At 36.3% G+C, this 25,684-nt stretch overlaps 1 protein-coding gene across 1 annotated transcript; it reads left to right on the forward strand.

Moving 5' to 3' along the window:
* The first annotated feature begins 617 nt into the window (after nucleotides 1-617).
* Nucleotides 618-25,684, forward strand: LOC115434606 (uncharacterized). The gene is given in 41 exon segments (XM_030156642.1): nucleotides 618-1,004; nucleotides 3,417-3,486; nucleotides 3,730-3,848; nucleotides 5,860-5,993; nucleotides 6,070-6,238; nucleotides 6,328-6,411; nucleotides 6,501-6,586; nucleotides 6,669-6,743; nucleotides 6,853-7,013; nucleotides 7,885-8,054; nucleotides 8,143-8,154; nucleotides 8,265-8,476; nucleotides 9,475-9,511; nucleotides 9,643-9,711; nucleotides 9,794-9,851; nucleotides 9,941-10,005; nucleotides 10,223-10,291; nucleotides 10,400-10,478; nucleotides 12,044-12,160; nucleotides 12,263-12,353; nucleotides 13,436-13,712; nucleotides 14,856-14,925; nucleotides 15,413-15,531; nucleotides 16,903-17,036; nucleotides 17,122-17,386; nucleotides 17,388-17,468; nucleotides 18,317-18,402; nucleotides 19,940-20,011; nucleotides 20,975-21,132; nucleotides 21,250-21,419; nucleotides 21,518-21,529; nucleotides 21,659-21,870; nucleotides 21,968-22,004; nucleotides 22,092-22,157; nucleotides 22,249-22,306; nucleotides 22,411-22,475; nucleotides 22,657-22,725; nucleotides 23,519-23,597; nucleotides 24,872-24,988; nucleotides 25,064-25,122; nucleotides 25,199-25,684. Coding segments are annotated over 41 exon segments (4,344 nt in total). The 5' UTR covers nucleotides 618-767; the 3' UTR covers nucleotides 25,223-25,684.

Below are 25,684 nucleotides of genomic sequence, written 5' to 3' on the forward strand. Positions count from 1 at the left end.
AAAATACATCATTAACTGAACATAAACCAAGTGTGTCCATCCACTGGCATTGATTAAAATTCATGATTTTTTACTGGTGAATCAATGTTGTAGAAGATGACAGTGTTTCCACAGTAACTACGGAGCCTCTGAACGTCCATATGGGTCATATCTGATGACCATGAAAAGATGACAGACTGTATTTTACATCAGTTATTTACATGTATTGATAGGATGAGTTGATCAACAGGTATTAAACAGTTTAGACCAGTAGATGCTTTGGGTTGATGGTGACTGTTTGGGTCTTAATGGGTTAATGAATGAATTTCAACTTTGTTTTTAAAGTAAATTAAGACAACATGTATAAAATGACTTTTAAAATGGTTTATTTCCTCTGCTTTGTACCCATCAGGGAGTTGGCCATGTACGTTTCATTGCCAACTACAACCACAGGATCACAAAATCAAAATGAAGCAATGACAGTGGATCTTTAAGTTGCCGTTGGGTGTGTCCCTGTTTGTTTTGAGCTGTGGTCACTGCCACACCATTGCAGATTTGCTTAGCTGCTGTCTGCTCTCCTAACCTCACCTGAACATTGGAGAGGCCCCACCCTGTTTGTGATATAACTCTTCCCTTTGTTGCAGTTATAAAGGAGAATACAAGAAAGGTTCCTCTATATTGTATGTAGCTGGTAGAAGATCAAGTCACACATCAGTCCAACTCACTCACAAAGACAAAGAAATCAAGTCTCAGCATCCAGGGAGACTGTGCATACTTGACAAGTGAGGATGACTTCCACAGCAGATCGACTCGCCCATGAGAAACGGAAGGAGAAAGGCTTCGGAACCAACAAGCAGGCGGTGAAGTTCTCCCGGCAGGACTATGGGACTCTGCGCCAACAGTGTCTGGATAGTGGACGTCTGTTTGAAGACCCCAGCTTTCCAACCGAGTACAAGTCACTGGGTTACAATGAGCTGGGACCATACTCATCCAAGACCAGGGGTGTAGTCTGGAAGAGGCCAACGGTAAGAAGCCACACAGAGGAAATGCACAGCAAGGGGAAAAAAAAAATCAATTACTGCTGAATAGTGTTGTTTAAATGGAAAGTTCACTTAGTGGTGAATTTACTTTGCTTGCTGTTATACTGTATCTTTAAACAGCAGTGATTGAGTGCAACATTCTTCTTGTGTTATGTACATTGTGTATCGGGTTGTCATGATATATGATATGATATGATATGATATGATATGATATGATATGATATGATATGATATGATATGATATGATATGATATGATATGATATGATATGACACCTGCCTAAAACTGAAATAATACAAACACCTGAAGCATCAGGAAAAGTAATGGAATAATACCTGACAGAAAATGGACCATTTATGTTAATGAAAAAATAACAGTTTGATAGTTTTGCAGATTGTAAACTGCATTTTGGACTCAAAACATGCACTAAAAAGAATATTTACCTCTGCAGAAGAGACTAGACATTAGCAACTCACATTTTTTAAAACTCTTTATTTAGTTTTGTATATTAACATGTACAAGAAATTTTATCCAAAATTAACAAACACCAAAAAACAGGGGGAAAGAAAGAAAGATGGGGCAGAAATAATTATGTAGTTGAGTGAGCACTGTCCATGTCTTTGAATAGAGCTACACACATTTAAAGCCCTAGCTAGTTGTGTTTATTCATTCATTCATTTAGAAAACAGCATATTTTCTAACAATAACATAACGTAACATGTCAAAGTATATCTCTCCTAAGGTGTTAGAGGTGAGAAAGTGAGGCTCTCACTCACAGAACAGCTGAACTGAAAGTTTCAGCAGGAATAGACAGTCATTTCCTTGAGTTGATGCTCTGTGATGAAAAAAAAAAAAACAGGTTAAGGCTAAAATGTACAAGGCTAACTCACTTTATTATTTGCATTTGGAATTTATACCGTATATAGATGTATGTAGTCAGTGTATGAGTTGGCTCTCTTGCCGTGTATTTTCCACACATCCTTCACAGAGAGGATTTGTAGTGTTCATGTTAGCTGCCACGTTTTACTTTGTGTGCTTTGTCACGGCTGGCCAGGAAAACAAAACTTAAGTATTTGCAGATCAGCGTTTGTTCAGATTAGCCCATCACCCACTGAGAGGGCTACACCCAAAGGGACTAAAGTCACAACAGCATTTTCACAACTGTCTTTAAAAACTGTGGCAAGGCATCAAGTTTTGGTTGCCATTGTATGATAGAGCAAATAGATGCCCTACAACCTCATCATTTTGTAAGACCCTTATGCAGATACACAGTTGTACCTCCTAGATTTACTACATGTAGCCTGTTCAGTGAGGAGGGATCAAAAACTAAATGGCATTACTTCCTTTTGTCGAGGAAATGCATGTATATAAATATTTAACCAGCTGTGCTATAAAGTAGATAGAATAGAATGACTCAAACACCTTCTCTGCAGAGGGTACAGTGGAATCTGTCAGAACTCATATCTCCAATCTGCACTGAGTTTCCAACACTTTGTTTCCAATATGTCATTTGTACGAACCAAAGATTTAGTGGAATAAAAAAATGTTTTTTTAGATACTTTTTGCAGGACCTTAATATAGATACACAGTTGTGCCACCTGCAGAAGAGTTATTTTTAAATCATTTCTTTTCAGTCTACTGTATTACACAACTGGCTGCATATCACCATATTACACATTTTCTAAACACCATTTAATAATGTCATTTGGTTTTTGGTCTCCATATCTTGGTTGAACAGGCTCCATGTGACAAATCTAGGCGGTGTAACAGCATATCTGCATCAAACTCCCACAAAAATGATAAAGTTGTACAGCACCTATATGAGATCTCAGAAAGCTTATAAAAATAGACTCTTAACAAAGTATGGGTAGCAAAGATTTCATGGTGAGTTTCAGAGAAAGCACACAGAAAAGCAAAATGTGCTGCTTAATACGAACAACAAAAAGACCCTCTGTAAGACATATGGAAACAGAACATATCACAAGGACCAAGGAGAACTAAAAGGGACACAGGTTAGATGGTAAGACAGATAACATAAGCGAATTCCACCAGGCCCATGCCTCCAAACTCACACCAAATAAAATTTTTGACTTGACTTGGAATTAAGTCAAATCTGAAGGTGGATTTTCAGATGTTTCATGGTTCTTGTTACATGGGGGCGGGGGGGCAGAGAAGAGGTCTGAGAAGTGAGACGAAAAGAAAAGACATGGATTAGACACACTTACATGTTGCCACAGCACTGGATTACATGACAGTACTCATGAGAGTTATATAATAAACAAAACAGTAATTAGTGTTTTTCATTCTAAACCTACAACTACATTCATCTAATTGAATGATGCAGAGTAAGGGAATTTTTCTGAGAAGCAGTCTCAAACAATTGGTATCTTTATCATAGGAGCTGTGTTCTAAACCAAAGTTCATTGATGATGGAGCGACAAGGACTGACATCTGTCAAGGTGCTCTGGGTAAGTGAAGGAGATAAGTTACATGACTGAAATGAACAAGACACAAGGATAATTGATGGGGTATTTTGTTTACCAGGAGAAAACCACAAATATCTGCGCTAAACCCTCCTCCCATAATTAAGATTAGGATGGATTTATCACTGAGGGGTTCATTATTAGAAGCTGTTTACACCACAGCACTGGTGTAAATGCATGTTGCATAACATCAGAGCATGTAGTTGAGTATCTGCTGCTGTTTTGCAGGCGACTGCTGGCTTCTGGCTGCCATTGCCTCACTTACTCTGGACCAACGGATCCTGGCCCGTGTGGTGCCCACGGGGCAGAGTTTTGAAGAAGGTTATGCTGGAATATTTCATTTCCAGGTCAGAAAAGAAAAGGGAAGACTGTGTACAGTAATATCTTTTTTATAAAGTCAATAATGTTGACTATATTCTGGATGATCTCAGTAAGTATTTTAAAATCCAGATTTACAAAGTATCTTCAGATGCATTGTCTGCTGTGTTAACAGGGAATTGACACTCAGAAAATTACAGCAAAGACTATGACTTTGATCGACTAAGTTCTGTAAATACTAGTGTGTTTATCAATCTGTCTAGCACGAGTGCCAAGGGGCCACATATAACCTAATTTGATCCAAAGAGGGTCAGACCAGTAAAATAAAACAATAATAACCTATAAATAATGACTACTCCAAAATGTACTTTTTATTTTTAGTGCAAAAATAGTAAAAGTACATTATAAAAATGCTTACATTTACAAACTATCCCCTTACACAAAGTTTGAATAACCTGAACAACCATGAATAACCTGAAATTTCTTGAGAAAAATATGTGAATTTTAATAATATTATGCCTCAGCTTATCATTTACACACATACAGTACAACAGGCATTGCTGACAGGCATCTGGAACTAAAATATATTTTGTTTAAGATATTCTTCAGTGTAATTTTTGCACTTTATAAATTCATCCCGTGGACCTGGATTGGACCCTTTGGTGAGCCAGTCAGGTCTAGCACCACCATTAGGAAAAGATAAGGGTGAAAAAGTTTTAAAGTTGAATTTTAACCCATAAAGACTCAAACATCCACCACTGACCAAAACCATCTACTGTTGTAAACTGTTTAATGCCTGTTGATCCACTAATCCTATCAATACATGTAAATAATTGGTCGAAAATACAGTTTGACATCTTTTTGAGGCCATCAGATATGACTCATTTGGACGTTCAGGGGCTCCTTAGTTACCATGGAAACACCGACATCTTTTATAACATTGATTCACCATTAAAACCCATGGAGTTGGATCAATGAGAGTGGATGGAGACACTTGGTTTATGTTCAGTTAGTGATAGGTTTGCTAAAAATACAGGGTGGGGAAGCAAAATTTACAATATTTTGAGGCAGGGATTGAAAGACAGTGTATGACCAGTTAGTTTATTGAAAGTCATGAGAATTTATTTGCCACAAGAAAATTGACATAATAGAAAATGTTTTTATTCTATGTGTCCTCCTTCTTTCTCAATAACTGCCTTCACACGCTTCCTGAAACTTGCGCAAGTGTTCCTCAAATATTCGAGTGACAACTTCTCCCATTCTTCTTTAATAGTATCTTCCAGACTTTGTCGTAATAGTTTTGCTCATAGTCATTCTCTTCTTTACATTATAAACAGTCTTTATGGACACTCCAACTATTTTTGAAATCTCCTTTGGTATGACGAGTGCATTCAGCAAATCACACACTCTTTGACGTTTGCTTTCCTGATTACTCATATGGGCAAAAGTTTCTGAAAAGGTATGGATAATAGTGTTAGGTATGTTTATGACATCAATATATGTTTGGTTTCAAAACAACTGACGTAGTGCCTGCTGAGAAAAAACAACTAAATGTTCTTTGTAAATTTTGCTTCCCCACCCTGTAGGTCACTTTTTGTTCAATTTTCTCTGTTTCTGATATAATAACCCTCAACTTTAATCTGATCTTTAATGAACATCTACATGATCAGTGAATTAAATACAGGAAAATACCTGATTTTCATTGAAGAAACACCAAATACAGAGGGTAATATTGTAATAAATGGTGATAAATCACTTAAGGAATTTCAAATAAAGAGAAAAAACTATTTTGGAACCGCCACAAAAGTAGCAGTGGGTCTTTATGGGTTAACATGACAATCCTCAGATAATTGCAGATAATTCCTAAACAGTGATTCACAAATAAGTTTCATGACAATCAAAAACAAATACATGTGGTTGACTTAAGCAGTTAACACCACATTCAGGATTCAGTACAAGAGCCCAAGAATCACAGAGTTGTCATGTTTGTGAGTCATAATCATTTGACTTTAGGTTCACTGGTGAATATATTCTCTCCAGTTCTGGCAGTTTGGTGAGTGGGTAGACGTGGTTATTGATGACCGTTTACCCACCAGAGATGGAAAGCTGCTGTTTGTTCATTCTGCTGAGGGCAATGAATTCTGGAGTGCGCTGCTGGAAAAGGCTTATGCTAAGTATGGATATTTTTTCGTTGTCAAAATGTAAATTTGCAACAAACATAAAGAGATAACTGGATTGTGTCTGTAATAGGGTGTGTGGTTGCTATGAGGCTCTGACAGGAGGAAACACCATTGAGGGCTTTGAGGATTTCACAGGAGGAATTGCAGAAATCTACTGTTTAGACAAGGCTCCACCACAGCTTTTCCAGATCATAAAGAAGGCCTTGAACCTGGGCTCTCTGCTGGGCTGCTCTATTGATGTAAGTCTAATTTTCATTCTCATTTGCATCTTTGAACGACACACTAACAGTATCAACTAATATTTAGTTTGCTTCTCTGGTGCTTTCAGATCAACAGCAGCTATGAGTCAGAAGCAGTTACATCACTGAAACTTGTAAAAGGACATGCATACTCAGTCACTGGTGCAGAAGAGGTAAACTACAAACTACCAACATGGCCTTAGTTTTAAGATAGTCTTCTGTTTATGCAAATGACATCGACCATGTTTGGACTCTTTCCCAGGTTAGTTATCGAGGCCAGCCGGTTCAACTGGTCCGCATCAGGAACCCATGGGGTCAGGTGGAGTGGACAGGACCATGGTCTGATGGGTAAACAATTATATTATTTGTTCATAAATCATCAGTTCTTACTGGCTATTTCCAGTGTTTTATTAAAAGTGTAAATGTTTAGATCCAGGGAATGGAACTACGTCAGTGAGGACGAGAAATCAAAGTTGAACCATGTAGCTGAAGATGGAGAATTTTGGTAAATTCATCTTTCATTTATTTTAAAATCATGTGGCAACAAAGACTATTAATGCTGGGAAATTCATTTCAAGCAAATGTTTGAGAAAAATAAAACACTTTCTTTCCAGGATGTCTTATTCAGATTTCATGAAGCACTTCTCCAGGCTGGAGATCTGTAACTTGACTCCAGACACCCTTGAAAGTGATGACGTGGGCCACTGGAACCACTACCAGTTTGAGGGGATGTGGAGAATCGGTGCCACTGCTGGAGGCTGCCGCAACAACCCAGGTAAAGGAGAAACCACACATATCTGAGCAAGAAAGTCTGATTCAGTACCTCAGAGAATTAAATACACTTTTATGTGTTCCAACATGTGCTGTACTTTAATTCTAGTACAGTGTTTCTATTTTAAGCTGCTTCTATTCCTTTACATCCAAGAGGCAAATATTTTGTTAGACAGCTTTAGTGACTCTTCACAGTTTTTCCATTTTTCTACTGTAGAGTGAAATGTTGGTCTATGGGTTGAGAAAAGTCACCTCGTTCTTAAGCTGCATAAACTCTTTAAAATACCCTCTGGGATTAGAAAAGTGTTGGAAAAGGAGCACTTCTTGGACTCAAAAGAAGCTGTTAGTTTGAGGCAATTTTTGGTTTGGAACATGTATGTACTTAGGAAACAACAAAGAATTCCAAGATTCCTTAAAAATAATAAATGTCTTTACTGTCACAGCATGGTCGAGTTAAACCTCTTAAACAACTATATTTCAACATGTTTTAGCGTCAAGCCTTCATCAGGGACTCAAAAGTTGGACTCTTGGATTAGTTGTATTTCCCAAAATGCTAAAAAGTTCGGAAAAACAAATATAATGTTCTCATAGAAAATGGAGCACTGCTGCAGATTAAAGACCCAAAGTATTTCAGATGAGCTCAATGTTAAATGTCCAACAGACAGCACACACTTTAATGCAGCATTAATATTGATCCAAAAGCTTTCAGTGAAACATTGACCTTTAACTGCACCATAGTTTCAGTTTTCATGCTTATAGTACATTTTGCTGATAATGCTTTCACTTAAGGTTTAAGTTTTAAGTCTTCCCACAATGTAATATTAGTACTTGAATATTTTTACTTAAGTAAGGGTTTCTTCCCTCACTGGTTCCAGCCACATTTACATCCAACCCCCAGTTTGTGGTGCGTCTGGAGGATGTGGATGATGATCCTCTGAATGGGGAGGATGGGTGTACTTTTCTGGTGGGCCTGATGCAGAAGGATGGACGTCGCCAACGCAGGCTAAACCGTGACCTGGAGACCATCGGCTTTGCCATTTATAAGGTGTTTATTGAAATATTTAAGAGAAAAAAAGTTCTCCATTTGACCTGATTTTAATGATTTACTGATTTTGTTTTGTTTTCTTTTACAGGTCCCAGATCAGGTGGGCTTTGGTTCTACTATACTGTGAAATTTTCACAATAATAATCTCTTTCTTTTTTTCACTTTCTGACATCAAAGCAGTAAAGCTTTCTCTTATCTCCTGCTGTTCAGTACAAAGGTCGCAGTAATGTTCACCTGGGTCCAGATGTGCTGCTGCGACAGCGAGCTGTGGCGATGAGCAGTACCTTCATCAACACACGAGAGGTGTGTGACCGCTTCACACTTCCTCCAGGAGAATATGTCATTATTCCCTCGACTTTCCACCCCCACAAGAATGCCAGCTTCGTTCTGAGGGTGTTCTCAGAGAAGCAGGCAGCCACCAGGTACCAAAGTTAAATATACACAAGTATTCTATCTGTAGAGGCCAGCTGATCACAGAGGTTACCACAGATCAGTAACATCTGGACTGGGAAATCCTATGTTTTACTCTTCAGGATCAGGCAGCTATTCTAATGTTGCAATATTGGATCACTTTGATGCAGGTAAAAAAGAAAAAAAAAAAAAATTAAAAATAAGATAACATACCTGCTTTACCAGCACTGTAATTGGAACTACCAGAAAAAAGCACAACAAAGCAGAATAAAATACTACAAACACACTTTTCATTTTAAATTTCTTTTATTAAAAAAAACCCAAAACAAAACAAGAGGCCTTCCATCTGATAAAAAAAAACCAAATAAATAAACATTATTCATGAATAAATTGTGGATATGTTACTCATAAGATGTTAAATGTCCCATTGTGAAAATAGTAAAATAGTTAAATAAAATAAATGGAAAATGATCTGATCTGCTTTGGTTTGTTCTACTTGGGTAAGTTGAAATGACTGTTTTTGTGTGATATTGTCAGCCATTTGGTGTTGAATGTACAAAAAAGGGTAAAAAATAGTCTATTCATGTGACCAATGTGAAGCAGTTTTGTTACAACTGGCAAGTTGTGTTAGAACATTTTGATCCTGAAATTCACCCTGAATCCATCATTCTGATGCAATTAAAAAACAAACAGAATTTTTTTTCAAGATTTTTTAAAAATCCAAACCTGACCAAACGCTTTGAGTAACACATACTAATGGATGTATGCAGGTCAAAAACAAGGTTAGATAATGTGATTCAGCCTTGTTTCAGAATCTTTAATATTCTTTGTTTTGATGGCACCTACTTTTGAGATTTGATGGAATGTAGCTCCAGGATGATGCAGACCTCATTGTTTTAACATATACTGCCATCTAGTGGCTGAAACCAGCTCCCAATACTTTATAGTCTGAAATCAACATATCTGTAAAACAAGTCAGTGAGTCTAAACAATGCTCCTCTTTTTTTAGCCCACTGGAGGAGGAAATTGGAGCTGAAATAAAAGATGTAAGTCCATAAAATGACAAGATATAACATAAGTGCATGTGAAATGAACACAGACATATACAATTTCACTAGAATGTGAAGAGCCAGAAGGGCAGAATAGAGTGACCACCTTCTCACTCTTCCTTTCACAGGAGGAGGAGATATGTGAGCGTGATGTGGATCCTCATTTCAAAAGGCTCTTCAAGCAGATTGCTGGTGATGTAGGTGGAAGGACTGAAAAATGGAAACTGAAAGAAAAGTAAAGGTAGCTCTGAACTAGTATAACGATTATTTTTCAAACAGGACTTGGAGGTATCGGCCTTTGAACTGGTTAGAATCTTGAACAACATTGTCTCTCACCGTACGTACATGACATTCCTACATGGAGTGGTGTTTAGCTTCTTTATTTTAATTTATTAGAGGGTTGAAACTTTTGTCACTTTTTCACAGGGTCTGATCTCAAGACAGACGGCTTCAGCCTCGAGACAGGCCGGTTGATTGTCAGTCTGCTGGATGTATCCTCTTGAAAAATTATTCTTTTTTCCTTTTCTTTTTTAAAAATAAAATGAAGCATCCAAATTCCCAAAGATGCACACATATATATATATATATATATATATATATATATATATATATATATATATATATATATATATATATATATATATATATATATACATACACTTTTAGATACACTGAGGGATCATTTTCAGGAACCTTAACATTTTCCAGAAAGATGAAAGCGCCAAGTTAGGGCTTCTGGAATTCCACACGCTTTGGCTGAAAATCCAGAAATACCTGGTAAAATATAATTCATGAGCTTTGCCTCATAGTTCTAATATGAGGCGGTATCTGTTAATGTTTGTGTTCATTGTTTGTGTTCAATGTTTATGTGTTTGTGTCACACAGGAGATCTTCAAGAATCATGACAATGACAATTCTGGCACAATGAGCTCCCATGAGATGAGAGGAGCTGCCATTGAAGCTGGTAACTAATATCATTACCTTTGATGCTGTCAGGTTTGTCACTATATTTCATTTCCAATCCAATCCATTCCATTCCAATCCATTTTAATTTATTTATAAAGCACAAATTTAAACAAACAGAAAGGTTTCCAAAGTGCTGTACAGTAAAATAAATGCAATGAAAACATAATAAAAAGGTAAAATGCTAAGATAAAAACATGATGAGACACGATAGATACAGGGTGGGGAAGCAAAATTTACAATGAACATTTAGTTGTTTTTGCTCAGCAGGCACTACGTCAATTGTTTTGAAATCAAACATATATTGATGTCATAAGTCATACCTAACACTATTATCCATACCTTTTCAGAAACTTTTGCCCATATGAGTAATCAGGAAAGCAAACGTCAAAGAGTGTGTGATTTGCTGAATGCACTCGTCACACCAAAGGAGATTTCAAAAATAGTTGGAGTGTCCATAAAGACTGTTTATAATGGAAAGAAGAGAATGACTATGAGCAAAACTATTACGAGAAAGTCTGGAAGATACTATTGAAGAAGAATGGGAGAAGTTGTCACCTGAATATTTGAGGAACACTTGCACAAGTTTCAGGAAGCGTGTGAAGGCAGTTATTGAGAAAGAAGGAGGACACATAGAATAAAAACATTTTCTATTATGTCAATTTTCTTGTGGCAAATAAATTCTCATGACTTTCAATAAACTAATTGGTCATACACTGTTTTTCAATCCCTGCCTCAAAATATTGTAAATTTTGCTTCCCCACCCTGCACATGATTTACTGTGAAAAATGCAAAATACAGAGGATAATATTACAATAAATGGTAACAATAAATCACTGAAGAAAGGTTAAGTAGAGTGAAAAGTTCATTTGGGAACTGTCACAAAAGCAGCACTGGGTCTTTATGGGTTTTTTCACTAATCCACTGCAATAAAACATTCTTCCTTGTGTCATAAATAAGAATTCAGTATCATTTCAAGTTTGTTGAAGTTACTTATTTGTAAGGAAGATTCAGGAGCATGAATGATGAGTTTGTCACCAATTCCCAGACCAGTATTTTTGCTGTTTCCAATCATTACTTGAATCAGTTTTTCTGCAGCTTACAGCCTGACCTAAGACAATCAGTTTGAGAATTGGTTTCTTTCAGGTGTTAAAGTCATATGGTTGCAAGAGTAGGGTTGAAATTATGCCTGCGGCGGAATCCATGGTTAGGTTTCATATTTGCAAGTTTGAACAGTGTATTTATTCAGGCACCTCAGGTTGTGAGACACACTTATGAAACATTATAAACCAGCATACCTAATTTATAAATGCTGGCTGTGATGCATTTTTGTGAGCTTATTTTCTGGAATGTGTGATCAATAAAACCTGTGAGGAGTCCATTACAGCACAGTTAATGCTGTAAGTAGTTATTGACAGACTGGATAAACCAGTCGGAGGATTACTATTTAATTAATTCTTTTTGCCAGAAACAAACATGGGTGAGGCTGTTCCATCATCCTCCAGCTAATGAAGTGTCAAAACAGGTCAGTATCGGAAATAAATTGATCCTGTGTTTGTCTTCCAGGTTTCCAGGTCAACAGTTCCCTGCTGCAGGTCATCGTCAGTCGCTATGCTGATTGTCACTATGCAGTTGACTTTGACAGTTTTGTAGGATGTCTGATCAAATTGGAAATGCTGTTCAGTAAGTGTCCAGGAAAACAAAACTACCACTTCCATATATCGACTTTTGATCTGTATCTGAGAGCTTGTTTATTAACAGCTTATCTTTTCGTGTCTCAACTAGAAATGTTTAAGGCTCTAGATAAAGACCACCAGGGAAAGATTGAACTTGACCTGCAACAGGTAAGTACGAAAATACTGTACAAACGCTGCAAGTAAGACATTTTAAGTTTACATGTTTTTTTTTTATTTTTTTTATGTAATTCTGTTTCTTCTTGCAGTGGATGAGCCTGGCTCTCCACTAACTGTGGAGACAATGCAAGCAAAGGAAATCTGCTCAAAGAAGTTCAATCAATTTCTAAGTATCTGCAACTGATTTTTGTCTAGAAATTAAGTTTTGGAAGAATTCTTTTTTACTCTCTATTTGCTCCGATTATTATATTTGATTAAAACATCCAAAGACAAAATTACATAAAATATGACAAATAAAGTAATATTTTCCAAAGATTTCTTCTGTAATTTAATGTCTTGTATTTCAATTTTTTTTTATTTTTTTTTTAAAGTGTTGGAAAGTGTGTTTTCTTTTGTCAAATCATAAAAAGTAAACTGTCACAATGGTGGAAAATGAGTGGACTCAAATGCATGGTGCTGAAGGGAAAAAACGGGTTCATTAACACAAATGAAAACTTAAACAAGGAATAACAAAAAATCTGGGTTGTAGTCAGAGTCCGTAGGAGTGAGTAGAATGTCCGGGTTATGGAGAGGGTGAAGAAAACAACTGACCAGCACTGCACGACCGCAGGACCAAACCTTAAATAGGCTTGATGCTGATGCGCTGCAGCCGTGCGGCGCACAACAGGTGAATCTGATGATGGGTGAAATGGAAAGGGAGGAGCCGGTGGTAATACCGGCGCAGACTGTGACATAAACAAACAATGGCCTGTTGGTATTCAGTACACTCTGCACAGATCAAACATATTCATTAGTTAAGTGGGTTGAATTCAACAAAAATACTCATATATCCTATATTGCCATTCATTGATAATTTAGCTGCTATGTGACTTTCCATTAGGATCTGTTGTGGATGATTGTTTTTGCTTGCAAATTAGAAAAAAATAAACTTGATTAGTCCAACTGTTTCCTCACCAAACCATGTGATCCTACACATCTGGGCCATCAGTCCAAACCTGATCCTCGACCGGAGAACTGGTTTACTGTGTGGGGTGAACAATAAAAGGGTGTGGAAACATTTGAGCAGCAGGTAGAACACAGAACCTGTGTAACCACACACACTAAGAGTGAACAGCGGAAGTCTGTACATTTTGCAAACTTCTAAAATGTCTGGAATAGCAGAAAAACTTCAGCATAACAGAGACAGAGCACATGGGATTGGATCGAACTCAGAGGCAGTGAAATATCTGAACCAAGACTATGAGTCACTGAAGAGAAGCTGTCTGGAGGGAGGACAGCTGTTCGAGGACGACTGCTTTGAGGCTTTACCTTCATCTTTAGGCTTCAATGAACTTGGACCAAATTCCTACAAAATCCGAGGCGTCACCTGGAAAAGACCCACGGTGGGTACAGTAGATACATGGAAACAGTTACTGAATGTAGAGTCCAGAGTGACTACTGTTATTAAAATAGTTTCTTCCATGTGTGTTTTTTTTATTATTATTTATCTAATTTTTTATATATATATATTTCTTTGTGCTTTGTTTTGTTTTTTCTCTTAATAACGGGTGGGAAGGGATAATGGTTAATTATGGTTCATTCATAGAAGCTGTTCTGGCTTAGATTAAAACTGTTGTTGTTCTCAATATGCACTGTATAAGACAACTTCCTATTACCTATCAACTAGAACACCTGGAAAGAAACAATGTACATGTCAGATATTGCTACGTGTGTATGAAAAGTCCAATATAAAGATTTATTTTAAAAAAATAAATAAATAAATAGTTTCTTCAAGCTGGAAGTTACTTGTATAACATTGAAAACATAATGTACTGCACTGCATGTATACAGTATATCACACATGTGTAAAAGGAATACATGTAAAATCTATGGTAACACTTTACGATAGGGTCACTTAATGAACGCAGTACCACGAATCCTACATAGTGTTGCTTTAATGCCCATCCAGCTAACATGTACACCATATAGCGAATGATTAATGCATTAGTTAGCTGTTACTTAATGCTTATTCACTTCAAATAAACCCCATTAGTAAATGATTACAAGAGACATTATTAACGGCTTACTAATATCAATGTGACTTTATTTATACCAGTGGGTAGATTTGTTTTGCAGCAAGCTCTCGCTCACTGTATATATAAACTAACATGTTAATTAATGCTCAGTAATGCATACATAATGATAACTAATTACATTATTCAACTTTTATTGATGCTAACTAACTTTGAGTAGTAAACTTTAATTAACTGCTTATTAATACATTAAGTAACATGTTACTAATTCTAAGTAATACATAATAATGATTGCTACTATATTATTAAGCAGTTAATTAATGCTTAATAACGCACTAACTAATGTTAATTAAGGAACCTTTATTACAAAGTGTTACCAATCTATGTTTACAATGAGCATCAAAAGTGTCCTCTCACTGATCCATGTCTAACATCACACTGCATGATGAGTGTTGATAAGATTCAAATGGAAGGTGCTGTTGTGATAAAGTTTTTATTTATTCATTTTCACAGGAATTGTGTCACAATCCAAAATTCATTTTTGAAAATGCCACCAGGACTGACATTTGCCAAGGAGCACTCGGTGAGAAAGACGCACACTTGACAAAACTCAACACAGCGCAAAGTGTTTTTATGATTCCAGTCTGTTAACATTGTATGCATTTTTGTTTACTTTAAATTACAACTTGAAACTTTTCTACCATGATTCAGTTTTTCTACCATTTCTATCCTCCAACCGCAGAGTAATCTGATATGAGATGACATATATTTGCAGCTTTGTAACATGACACAGTATCAACATCTACACATTATAAGACCTACGCCCACTGTCTACACCCTGTCTGGTACAACACACATGTACAGAATTTAAGTACATGGGTGAGACTGAGCAGCAGGACCACAACACAATACACTTTTACACAACTGTAGTGTGTGTGCAAACAACAAGCATGCCTAGAGTGTTTTTGAGATGAGTCAGACTGACAGCTACTATGTGAAAATATGCAATCTCTTGCATGTTACATGTGTCAGATGTTACACAGGAGTGTGTTCTTTTTGTCCATGTTTAGGTGACTGCTGGCTCTTGGCAGCGATCGCCTCCTTAACTCTAAACAAGCAGGTTTTGTCTCGAGTGGTACCTCATAACCAATGCTTTGACGAGAATTATGCTGGCATCTTTCATTTTGAGGTACAGTCTTGACACACTTGAACTTTAGACTGTGGCTTTACTATATTAACCCATAAAGACCCAAACATCCATCACCGACCAAAACCATCTACTGATCTAAACTGCTTAATACCTGTTGATCCACTCATCCTATCAATACATGTAAATAATTGGTGTAAAATACAGTTTATCATCTTTTCATGTTCATCAGATATGACCCATTTGGATGTTCAGAGGCTCCGTAGTGAACGTGGAAACACTGTCATCTTCGACAACATTGATTCACCAGTAAAACCCATGGAGTTTTATCAATGTCAGTGGATGGAAATGCTTGGATTATGTTCAGTTAATGCTACATTTTACAATAAAATTAACTTTTTCTGCAGTTTCCTCTGTTTTTGATATAATAACTCTCAACTCTAATCTGAGCTTTTATATACATATTCATGGTCAGTAAGTTAGCAATAGAAAAATGCATGATTTATACAGATAAAATAGAAAATACAGAGGATAACATTGTAAATAAATGCTGATAAATCACTTGAGAAAGGGTAAATATAGAGAAAATTTCCTTTGGGAAGTGACATAAAAGTAGCACTGGGTCTTTCTGGGTTAAAAAAAAATCATGAAAATAAAAAACATTTTTTCCATTTTGTTATTATTGTCGTAGTATCTCAGAACCGCTTAACTATTTGTGCAGTTCCAGACAGATACCTTGTTTTTGTATTGTCAAAAATGGTTCTTAACCCCTGAGGACCCAGTGTGACTTTTGTGGCAGTTCCCAAATAAATTTTTCTCTCTATTTAACTTTTCCTAAGTGATTTATCACCATTTATTATAATATTATCCTCTGAATTTTTCATTTTTTCCAGTGAAAATCCTCTATTTCCTATATTTAATTGACTGAAGTTGCTCATAAACGGTGGGAGTAAAGTCAAAGGTAATTGTATCAAAACAGAAAAAAGTGAAGAAAAGGTGACTTTTTCAGTAAAATATAGCATTAACTGAACATAAACCAAGTGTCTTCATCCACGGTCATTGATCCAACTCCGTGGGTTTTACTGGTGAATCAATGTTGTAGAACATGAAGGTGTTTCCATGTTCACTACAGAGCCTCTGAACGTTCAAATGGGTCATATCTGATGACTATGAAAAGATGACCAACTGTATTTTAAACCAATTATTAACATGTATTGATAGGATTAATGGATCAATAGTTTAGATCAGTAGATGCTTTTGGTCGACGTAGATGTTTGGGTTTTTATGGGTTAAAATATTTTATGTCTGAAACAAGTTTACACAAGGCGTAGCTTCTGTTTTGCTGTTTTGTTTTTCTTACTGTGTTTTATGTGTGGGGTTTTTTTTTTGTTTGTTTGTTTGTTTTTTTTTCAGTTCTGGCAGTTTGGTGAGTGGGTAGATGTAGTGGTCGATGACCGTTTGCCCACCAGAGATGGAGAACTGCTGTTTGTTCACTCAGCTGAGGGCTCTGAGTTTTGGAGTGCACTGTTGGAGAAGGCCTATGCCAAGTAAAGAGACATCAGATACTTAGAATGCCTTTCACTGTGTTATGTTTTGTTGGTGTTGTCTTTCATGCAGCCTGTTTATACTCAGATTAAATGGATGCTATGAGGCGCTTTCTGGAGGTTCGACCACTGAAGGCTTTGAGGACTTCACTGGGGGCATCGCTGAGAGGCATGAGCTGAGCAAGCCCAATCCACACCTCTTCCACAACATTAAGAAGGCCCTGGATAGAGGCTCCCTTCTTGGATGCTCCATTGATGTTTGTTTGAGCTCTTGGTTCACCTCTCATGTGTTCTGGTCAGTTATCCTCTTGTGTGTGGTTGTTACATACATGACTTTATGCTTCCTTCCAGATTACCAGTGCAGCTGACTCAGAAGCTGTCACACATCGCAAGCTGGTGAAGGGCCATGCTTATTCGGTGACAGGAACAGACCAGGTAAGGTGAAAAAAAAGGCATAGCATGTGAACGGGCGAACATGGAGCCCCTGGATATTATGGGGTTTACTTCAATGCATGAACATTGCTTTTGTTTATACTGGTTTTAGTGCAAATGTAATATTGTTCTCTATATTGTGTCAATTTATGATGTTCTGCAAATGAAAATACTGGCTTTAAATCAAGAAACTCACATTTAAAAGGCCTTTTGACTTTAAATTACTTTAGACAGGAAACTTTCATCAGACTTTACACTTTAATATTTGATCACATATGAGCTCTGGAACAAAGAGGATCCTAAAATTATGAGATTATGAGAGCCTTGGGCCCTGACAGATATTTCTTCATGTAGACATTTCCACATTTTCACAGAAGTGGAAAAAAACTTTTTGGACACCCCATGCATTTGTGGTATATTGCATTAAGAATCACTCTTAAGTCATTGAATTCTGCCAAGTATTGTTCCATTCTCTAAACGCACATTCCCTTCTGCACGTGTTCTGTTCTATCACGGTCAAAACTGGATGTTTCAGCAAGATAATGAAACACATCCAGGGCCTGACATATTGAAACTATCAAGAAATTAGATTTGTTATTTTTTCTTATTAACAATAAACGAAAAAAAATCACTTGCATTTGTTTGTCTGTCTGATGCAGCCACTCCCTCTGAAACATAAAAGAGATTGTTCATGTGTGATATGTGAAATTTTAAGGGCGTCTGAAAACCTTTTTTTCCTCATTACTTTATATCTAATACATTTTGAAGGGGCTACATTGAAAAAGACAAGCTGTAAAATTAAAGCTACAGTTATGTGACAATTGGGTTTGTTATGTGCTGCATGTACGTAGGTGGAGTACAGAGGAAGGACGGTGCAGCTGATTAGGATTAGAAACCCATGGGGCCAGGTGGAATGGAACGGAGCCTGGAGCGACAAGTAAGTATCATGTTTTTCTTAACTTCATTTAAGTAATCAGTTAAGTCAGGTTTCTTTTTTTATAGAAGAACACACAGACACTTTAGTTTATAAATATGAATTAGTCTAATAAACACTGGTCTACTTTTTATTTTATTTTTTTTTAGAACTGATCTGCCTTAGATATTAAATGTGTTAAATCTTACACACTTTATTAAGATGGATAGGAAACAAATGAAAAAAGTACTGGTTAGTTGATGCCTTCAGTGTATATGATCAAGTCTTTATGTGAATTTGTTGTAATAATCAGACAGTATTTTGAAAAGATCTGGTTGCCCTGAGGCAAACATTCATTTTGAGTAAAAACCCATTCTCTCATTATTTCTCACATTTCTCACATTTTTGACCCAAGACTGTATCTTGAAAACTAAAGCCAACCAGCAATTTTGACTTGATCTAGTTTATTTGTGACTCAAACTTGGTAAAGTTTGATTATTTTTATTCTGGAGGTGTTTTAATGGGGACATTCAAGGAGTGAGAGGCAAGATTTTATCACTTCATATTCTTGTTGTTCTGATAATTGTGTCGTTAACATCAGCGCGAGATTTAAAAGGCTAGTGTAACTCTTTGTATGTTAAAGTGTTTAACATGCTCACAAAGTCTGGATTTATGAAAGGGCTGGTTCTTTGAGAAAAAGATATTAGATATGTAAAATCAGGCAATGAGGGAAAACATCAAAAACAATCAGTTATTAATTAATTGTCTCTTTTGATGATTTATATATGACACCTATTGTGAGTTGAACCGCAACGATTTGTCACATTAAAGAAAACGGAAACATTTTCAGTGAGGTAAAATATGAGTTCATTTCTAAGTTCTCTTTAAGTACATATTAAGAAATAAATTCATTTGCGCAAAAAAATGACAATTCTCTGTATCTGAGCTGGATGTTGTAACACACGTTACGTCTGACTGATACTGTTACTTCAGCCCTTTTTCCATCCATCAACATAAACCACACCTAAGGAGGGTTGCAGCTGAGGCAGTGGCCACATTAACTGGTACAGGTTTATATTCCTGTCTAACGACCTTCCTTTCTTCTGCTTTGTCTGTTTTGAACTGAACTGTTAATATGGAAAATATAAAAAGAATAAGTGATTGTTACAATTATTTCAAACCTTTGTAATGAATTATGAAGATTAATACAGTTGATCTTGTAAGTGTAACTAACCAACCAATGTTTTCCATGTTATTTAATTTAAACTACTTTCAAGGGATGATCTTTTTCATTGACACCCCATTATGTATCTTGTGTTATTAGGAGCCCATCCTAACTGAGACACCTATTGTTTGGATAATCCTGCGTGTGTGTGTTTTTGACATAGTAACTCAGACAGACACACACCCAGTGGAATGGCTGTTAATCCTGGAGTATTACAGCTTTGTTTTGGAGGTGGAGACAAGTGTGATGGCTTAGGCTTTGTGAAACATCTACCTGAACTTCCAACAACCACTTCTGAAAGTCTGTTTTTAAGTAAGAATCTATTCTTTTTTGTAGCTCTTCAGAGTGGAGATATGTGAGTGACGAAGACCAGGAGAGACTGACCAACCGTGAAGATGGAGAGTTCTGGTAAACTACTGCTATGAAATGGACAGAGTTTATTTTTTATATGTATAGCATTTTTGTGTTTTGTGCAGGCTTAGTCAGAATTTAGTTTGATAAGTATATGATTTGTTAAGCGAACTTATGAAAGCTGACATGAAATTTATGGTCAGTAGAAGGATTGGGTAAGGGGGTGGGAGTATGTAAGTTGAACTTCATCCCGCTCCTTTTTGAATATGTTTTCTTTTCTTTTTTATATTGATTTTTCTTGTTGTATTGGTTTTACATGTTGATATTCAAAATAAACAATCAATCAGTCAAAACTAGAAACTACAAAAATTAAGCCTTAAAGACCCAGAGTGATTTTAATGGCAAAATCCAATGAATATTTCTCTGCATTCAACCTTTCCTAAGTGATTTCTCACCATTTATCATGATATTATCTTCAGCATTTTGCATTTTTCAGTCAAAATCAGGTTATTTTCATATATTTAATTTACTGATAATATACATGTTTGTAAAAGCCCAGAGTAAATTCAAAGGCTATTATATAAAAACAGAGAAAACTGAAGAAAGTGAGCTTTTCAGCAAAATATATGAACTGAATGTAGAAATAATTACTACAACTATGGTCATTTGTCAAACCACATGGTTTTACTGGTGAATCAATGCTGCAGAAGATGATAGTCTTTCCATGTTCACTATGGAGCCTCTGAACAATCAAATAAGATGCATCTAATGCTGGTGAAAAGCTGAGAAAGTGAATTTTACCAGAATTATTGAAATGTATTGATAGGATGAATAATTTAAAAGTCATTCAGCATTTTAGATCAGTAGATGCACTGATCATTCCCAGCTGTTTAGGTCTTCGAGGGTTAAATTATAAAAGTATTAACACTGTAATGATTAAAAAAAAAAAAAAAAAAAAAGATAGAAGGTGTAGTGTTATTTCTTAGTGCTGAACAATCTGTGCATATTTTATTACCACAGGATGTCATTTTCTGATTTCCTCCGTGAATATTCTCGCCTTGAGATTTGCAACCTCACCCCTGATGCACTCACAGATGACTACAAGAAATGGGCAGAGTCAGAGTTTGAAGAAACATGGAGGAGGGGCGTGTCAGCAGGCGGCTGCAGAAACTACCCAAGTACTGAACACTTTCCTCCTTTCAACTTTGAATAAACCATTGGTTTACTGTGAAATTTTGTTAAAAATGAAGTACCTGCTGTAATGCTGCTGATCAGCTTCCTCTTCCTTTTCTAAGATTCGTTCTGGACAAATCCTCAGTTTGTCATCAAGCTGGATGAGGTGGACGATGACCCTGATGATGGTGAGGAGGGTTGTACTGTCATTGTGGGTTTGATGCAAAAGAACAAGCGGCGCAGGAGGAAAATGGGAGAGGACATGGAGACCATTGGCTTTGCCATTTATGAAGTATGAAACTACATTTGAGATGGAAAATTATGTTCCACAGATACTGTGTGTGTCATATTTGTTCTTATTCTAATATTTAATTTTTGTGTTTTTTCCAGCTGCCTGAAGAGGTTTGTGTGTGAAGAGCATGTTGCTGGGGATTACACATTCTTCATCCAATATTCAAAGCAATGTCTTTGCCCTGTTGTTCACTTTTTGGCTATTAAACATATCATACTGCAAACTCTGTCTTCTTCCAGTACTCTGGTAAAAAACAAGTGCACCTGAAGAGAAACTTCTTCCTGCGTAACAGTTCAAGAGCACGTTCTGAGACCTTCATCAACCTGCGGGAAGTGTGCAGCCGCTTCTGTCTTCCCCCTGGGGAGTACCTCATCGTCCCCTCCACCTTTGAGCCGAACAAGAACGGAGACTTTTATGTGCGGGTGTTCTCTGAGAAAACCGCTGATTTCCAGTAGGTGTACAAAGGAGCTGATTTGCAATTTACTGTGTGCATGTTAATAATTGAAAGCATTGAAAAGGATTGCATATTGAATTTTCACTCCTTCTAGAGAGATTGATGACCCTGTGGAAAGTCATGTTGAGCCGGTAAGATGATTTCACTTCCACAAATTGGAACATAAATAAAACAGTACTGTTACTAAAGATTTTTTTGTTTTACTTTGTAACCTCTAGATTCATGTTGATGAAGATGATATCAGTGACAGATTCAAGAGTCTTTTTGAACATCTTGCTGGACATGTATGTATGCTAAAAATTTCATTCTTTCAAATGTCCTCATGGTCTGCAATTATCATCAAAATTGGTGAGATGTACACTTTCCACTTTTCAGGATGTGGAGATTTCAGCATTTGAGTTGCAGAGAATCCTCAACCGAGTGATTCAGAAACGTAAGAGGATTTTTTTTTTCCCACTTCCAGGCAAGTTCAGCATGTCCATTTATCTGAACATACCATTCACAACAATCTATCTGGGCTTTTTTTTTTTTTTCCAGGAAATGACATCAAAACCACTGGGTTCAGCCTGACAACTTGTCGCAACATGGTCAATCTGCTGGATGTATCCTTTTCTTTTTTCTTATTTCTCAACTATATCAGTAACCAAACTCTAAAGATACCATTTAAATTTAACATGATATCAGTTCTGCTGTTGCAGTAAAGCAAAATCCTATAGATGCTAGTGTTTATTCTTTCATGTCTAATAAAACTGGCTGCACATTTCCTTAATGCCGTCTTTAAAGAAAGATGGAAGTGGCAAGCTGGGATTGGTGGAATTTAAGATTCTGTGGACCAAGATTGAGAAGTTTCTGGTGTGTTACTTAATTAACTGTATATTAAAAGGCCATGCATGATACTGTGTATTTTATTAGGAAGTAAGTGATAATTTATATTGCAGTTTACAGTCAGTTACAAAGTGTTTTACAAGGTAAATTAACACACCACATAAGACAAAGAATTAATTTATCACTAAATACAGCATGAAAAAAATAACAAGTCTTAGGTTTTGTGCTGTACAATTCAAGATATACATCAGACTCAGACTCTGTTTTATTGTCATTTGATCAATGGTACATGATAGAATGAAATGTAGCTACCCGGGTCTTGGTTTTTAGCATAATAAGGTAAAGGATGAAATCTAAAATAGAATATATTAACAGTAAGTAGGGTAGAATAAAACTACCATAAAAAATATGCAAAGGAAAAAATCAAAAAGATGAAAGATAATAAAATAAATTCTTAATATGTACAAAATTTCACAGCATGCAGCAACAGTGACAGTTAAAGTGGTGGTACATCACCAGCAGCATGAGCAACAGCAACAGTGAGTAAAGTGGCATTTGTTCAACAGCAGTTGTACATAAATAGAGAATAAAAAAACAAATAACATCTAATGGCAATGCATAAAACTGAGTTAAATCTCTACAAAACACCCCATGACAATGCAGTTAAAATCATAAAAATACCAAATTATAAAGGTCCCTCTTAAGTTTAATTTAGGTTGGATCTTTGAATACCTACCAGGTGGTTTTTAAAGGATCTAACATTTCTGTTTCTAGTAGGAGACTCATGACTGCACACATTTACCTGTTGACTTCCCTTTAGGATCTGTATAAAACCAGAGATGCGGACCAAAGTGGCTGCATGAGCGCTGCTGAGATGCGGATGGCAGTGGAAGAAGCAGGTGAGAAGTCTGGTTCATAAAAGACAGATCAGTGTGAAACATGGTGGTGTTAGCGTAAAAAGGCTTGGACAGGTGGAGATAAAATGTAAAGGATAGGCAAAGAAGACAATCTGATTCAGTCTGTAAGAGAGCTACAACTTGGGAGAAGACTTACTTTCCAGCAAACAATGACCTAAAACAGTGTTTTTCAACCTTGGGGTCGGGACCCCATGTGGGGTCGCCTGGAATTCAAATGGGGTTGGCTGAAATTTCTAGTAATTGATTAAAAAAAAAAAAAACAACTTGCTGATAAAAAAAATATATACAGTGAGTTGAGAGATACAATCATAATAAATAAAAGACATGACAAACTGTGAAGCTGAAACTGAAGCACTGTGGTACTGTTTATCTTTCAAATGTTTATTATGGTCAGTTTCAGATGCTGCAGCTCTTTCATAATTCATAGTTTGAGTTCTTGTTTGTTCAGTATTAATTGTCAGCCTTGTAAACCCAAGCTGGACTGACTGTACATATCCTGACCAAGGAAAATAAAATTCTCACTTTGTGCAGTCATCTCAGCCTGGCTTTTCTGCCTCTATCCATAATAATATAAATTATATAGACTAAATGTCATCTAAAATGTATGTTTATTTGCAACATAGTATAGCAAACTATCACATGATCAAAAAAACAAATTAATTCTAGCAAAAAAAAAGTCTCCGTTTTGAATGTCTGGAGTCACCAGAAATTTGTGATGTTTAAATGGAGTCATGAGCCAAAAAAGGTTGGGAACCACAGACCCAAAGCATTTGGTGAAAACTACACAGTAATGTTTTAAAAACATGGTAAATGTTCTGAAGTGGATGAGTCCAAGCTCAGACCTCAATCCAGCAGAAAATTTGAGGACTAGACTTAAAAAAGGCTGTTGATGCCCAATTCCTGTGAAACCTGACAGAGCTTGAATAGTTTTGAAAAGAAGAATGGAGTAAAATAGCAGTGACCACCACATGTACAAGCCTGACCGGGACCGGTTTATACAGATTCAGTGATTGCATTGAGACTGAATCCTCTAATATTACTGACTGGAAGTGAATATTTATGCAATCACTTATTTTAGGTGAAATATTTGTAATTATACATTACATTACCTTGTAGAATTTTTTCACTTTGACATCAAGACTTTTTATTTATTTATTTATTTTGAAATTGTTGTCTGGATTTATTTGTCTTTGTTATTTGATATTTCTGTCTTTTATAGTATTATTTCTTCCTTCATCTTTTTTTCTTTTTGCCAGGCTTCTCTCTCAACCACACTCTGCATCAGATAATTGTGGCCCGCTACAGTGAACCAAGCCTCACCCTGGACTTTGACAACTTTGTTTGCTGCCTGATTCGCTTGGAGTCCCTCTTCAGTGAGTTATTTGGGACAGTGCTTTACCTTACAAACATCATGTCAAGTTCTAATTTTTACTTGAATTTTAACACAGATGCATTCAAAACCTTGGACAAGGACGAATCTGGTCACATAGAGTTGGGTTTTGTGGAGGTAAGAGTCTGTCAGTGAAGATGACACAAATACTTGAATAAATATTATACAGACCAGGGTGTTTTTTAATCCGCAGTGGCTGGAGCTGTCGCTGTTGTAGAGAAGCATCTGAAGAATCCAGACCTGTGCTGAATGACTTCATATCTTCTTATAACTGAATATTTTCTGTATGTTATTCTTCTGTGGTTGTTTAGATGGGGGTTTAATTACAGTTTGTGTCTCATGTACAATTATTAGAATTAACACATAATCAAACTCTGGTAACTGTGTGTCAACACCTCATTCTAACTTGTCTATTCTGTCATATATTATTGCTTCTTCTGATTCATAGTACAACAGTAAACAGTAAAGAGTGCTCAACCTCAAGGAATTGTTCATGTTTTCAGTTTTATATCACTGAGTCACAATAGATTTAAAACAGTAATGTGTGTTTTTTCACATATTAACCTATAAAGACCCAGTACTACTTTTGTGTCAGTTCCCAAAAGATCTTTTTGTCTCTATTTAACCTTTCTTAAGGGATTTATCACCATTTATTATATTATCCTCTGTATTTTGTGTT

This window comes from Sphaeramia orbicularis, chromosome 15 (genome assembly GCF_902148855.1).
Source record: "Sphaeramia orbicularis chromosome 15, fSphaOr1.1, whole genome shotgun sequence".
Classification (NCBI taxonomy): Eukaryota; Metazoa; Chordata; class Actinopteri; order Kurtiformes; family Apogonidae; genus Sphaeramia; species Sphaeramia orbicularis.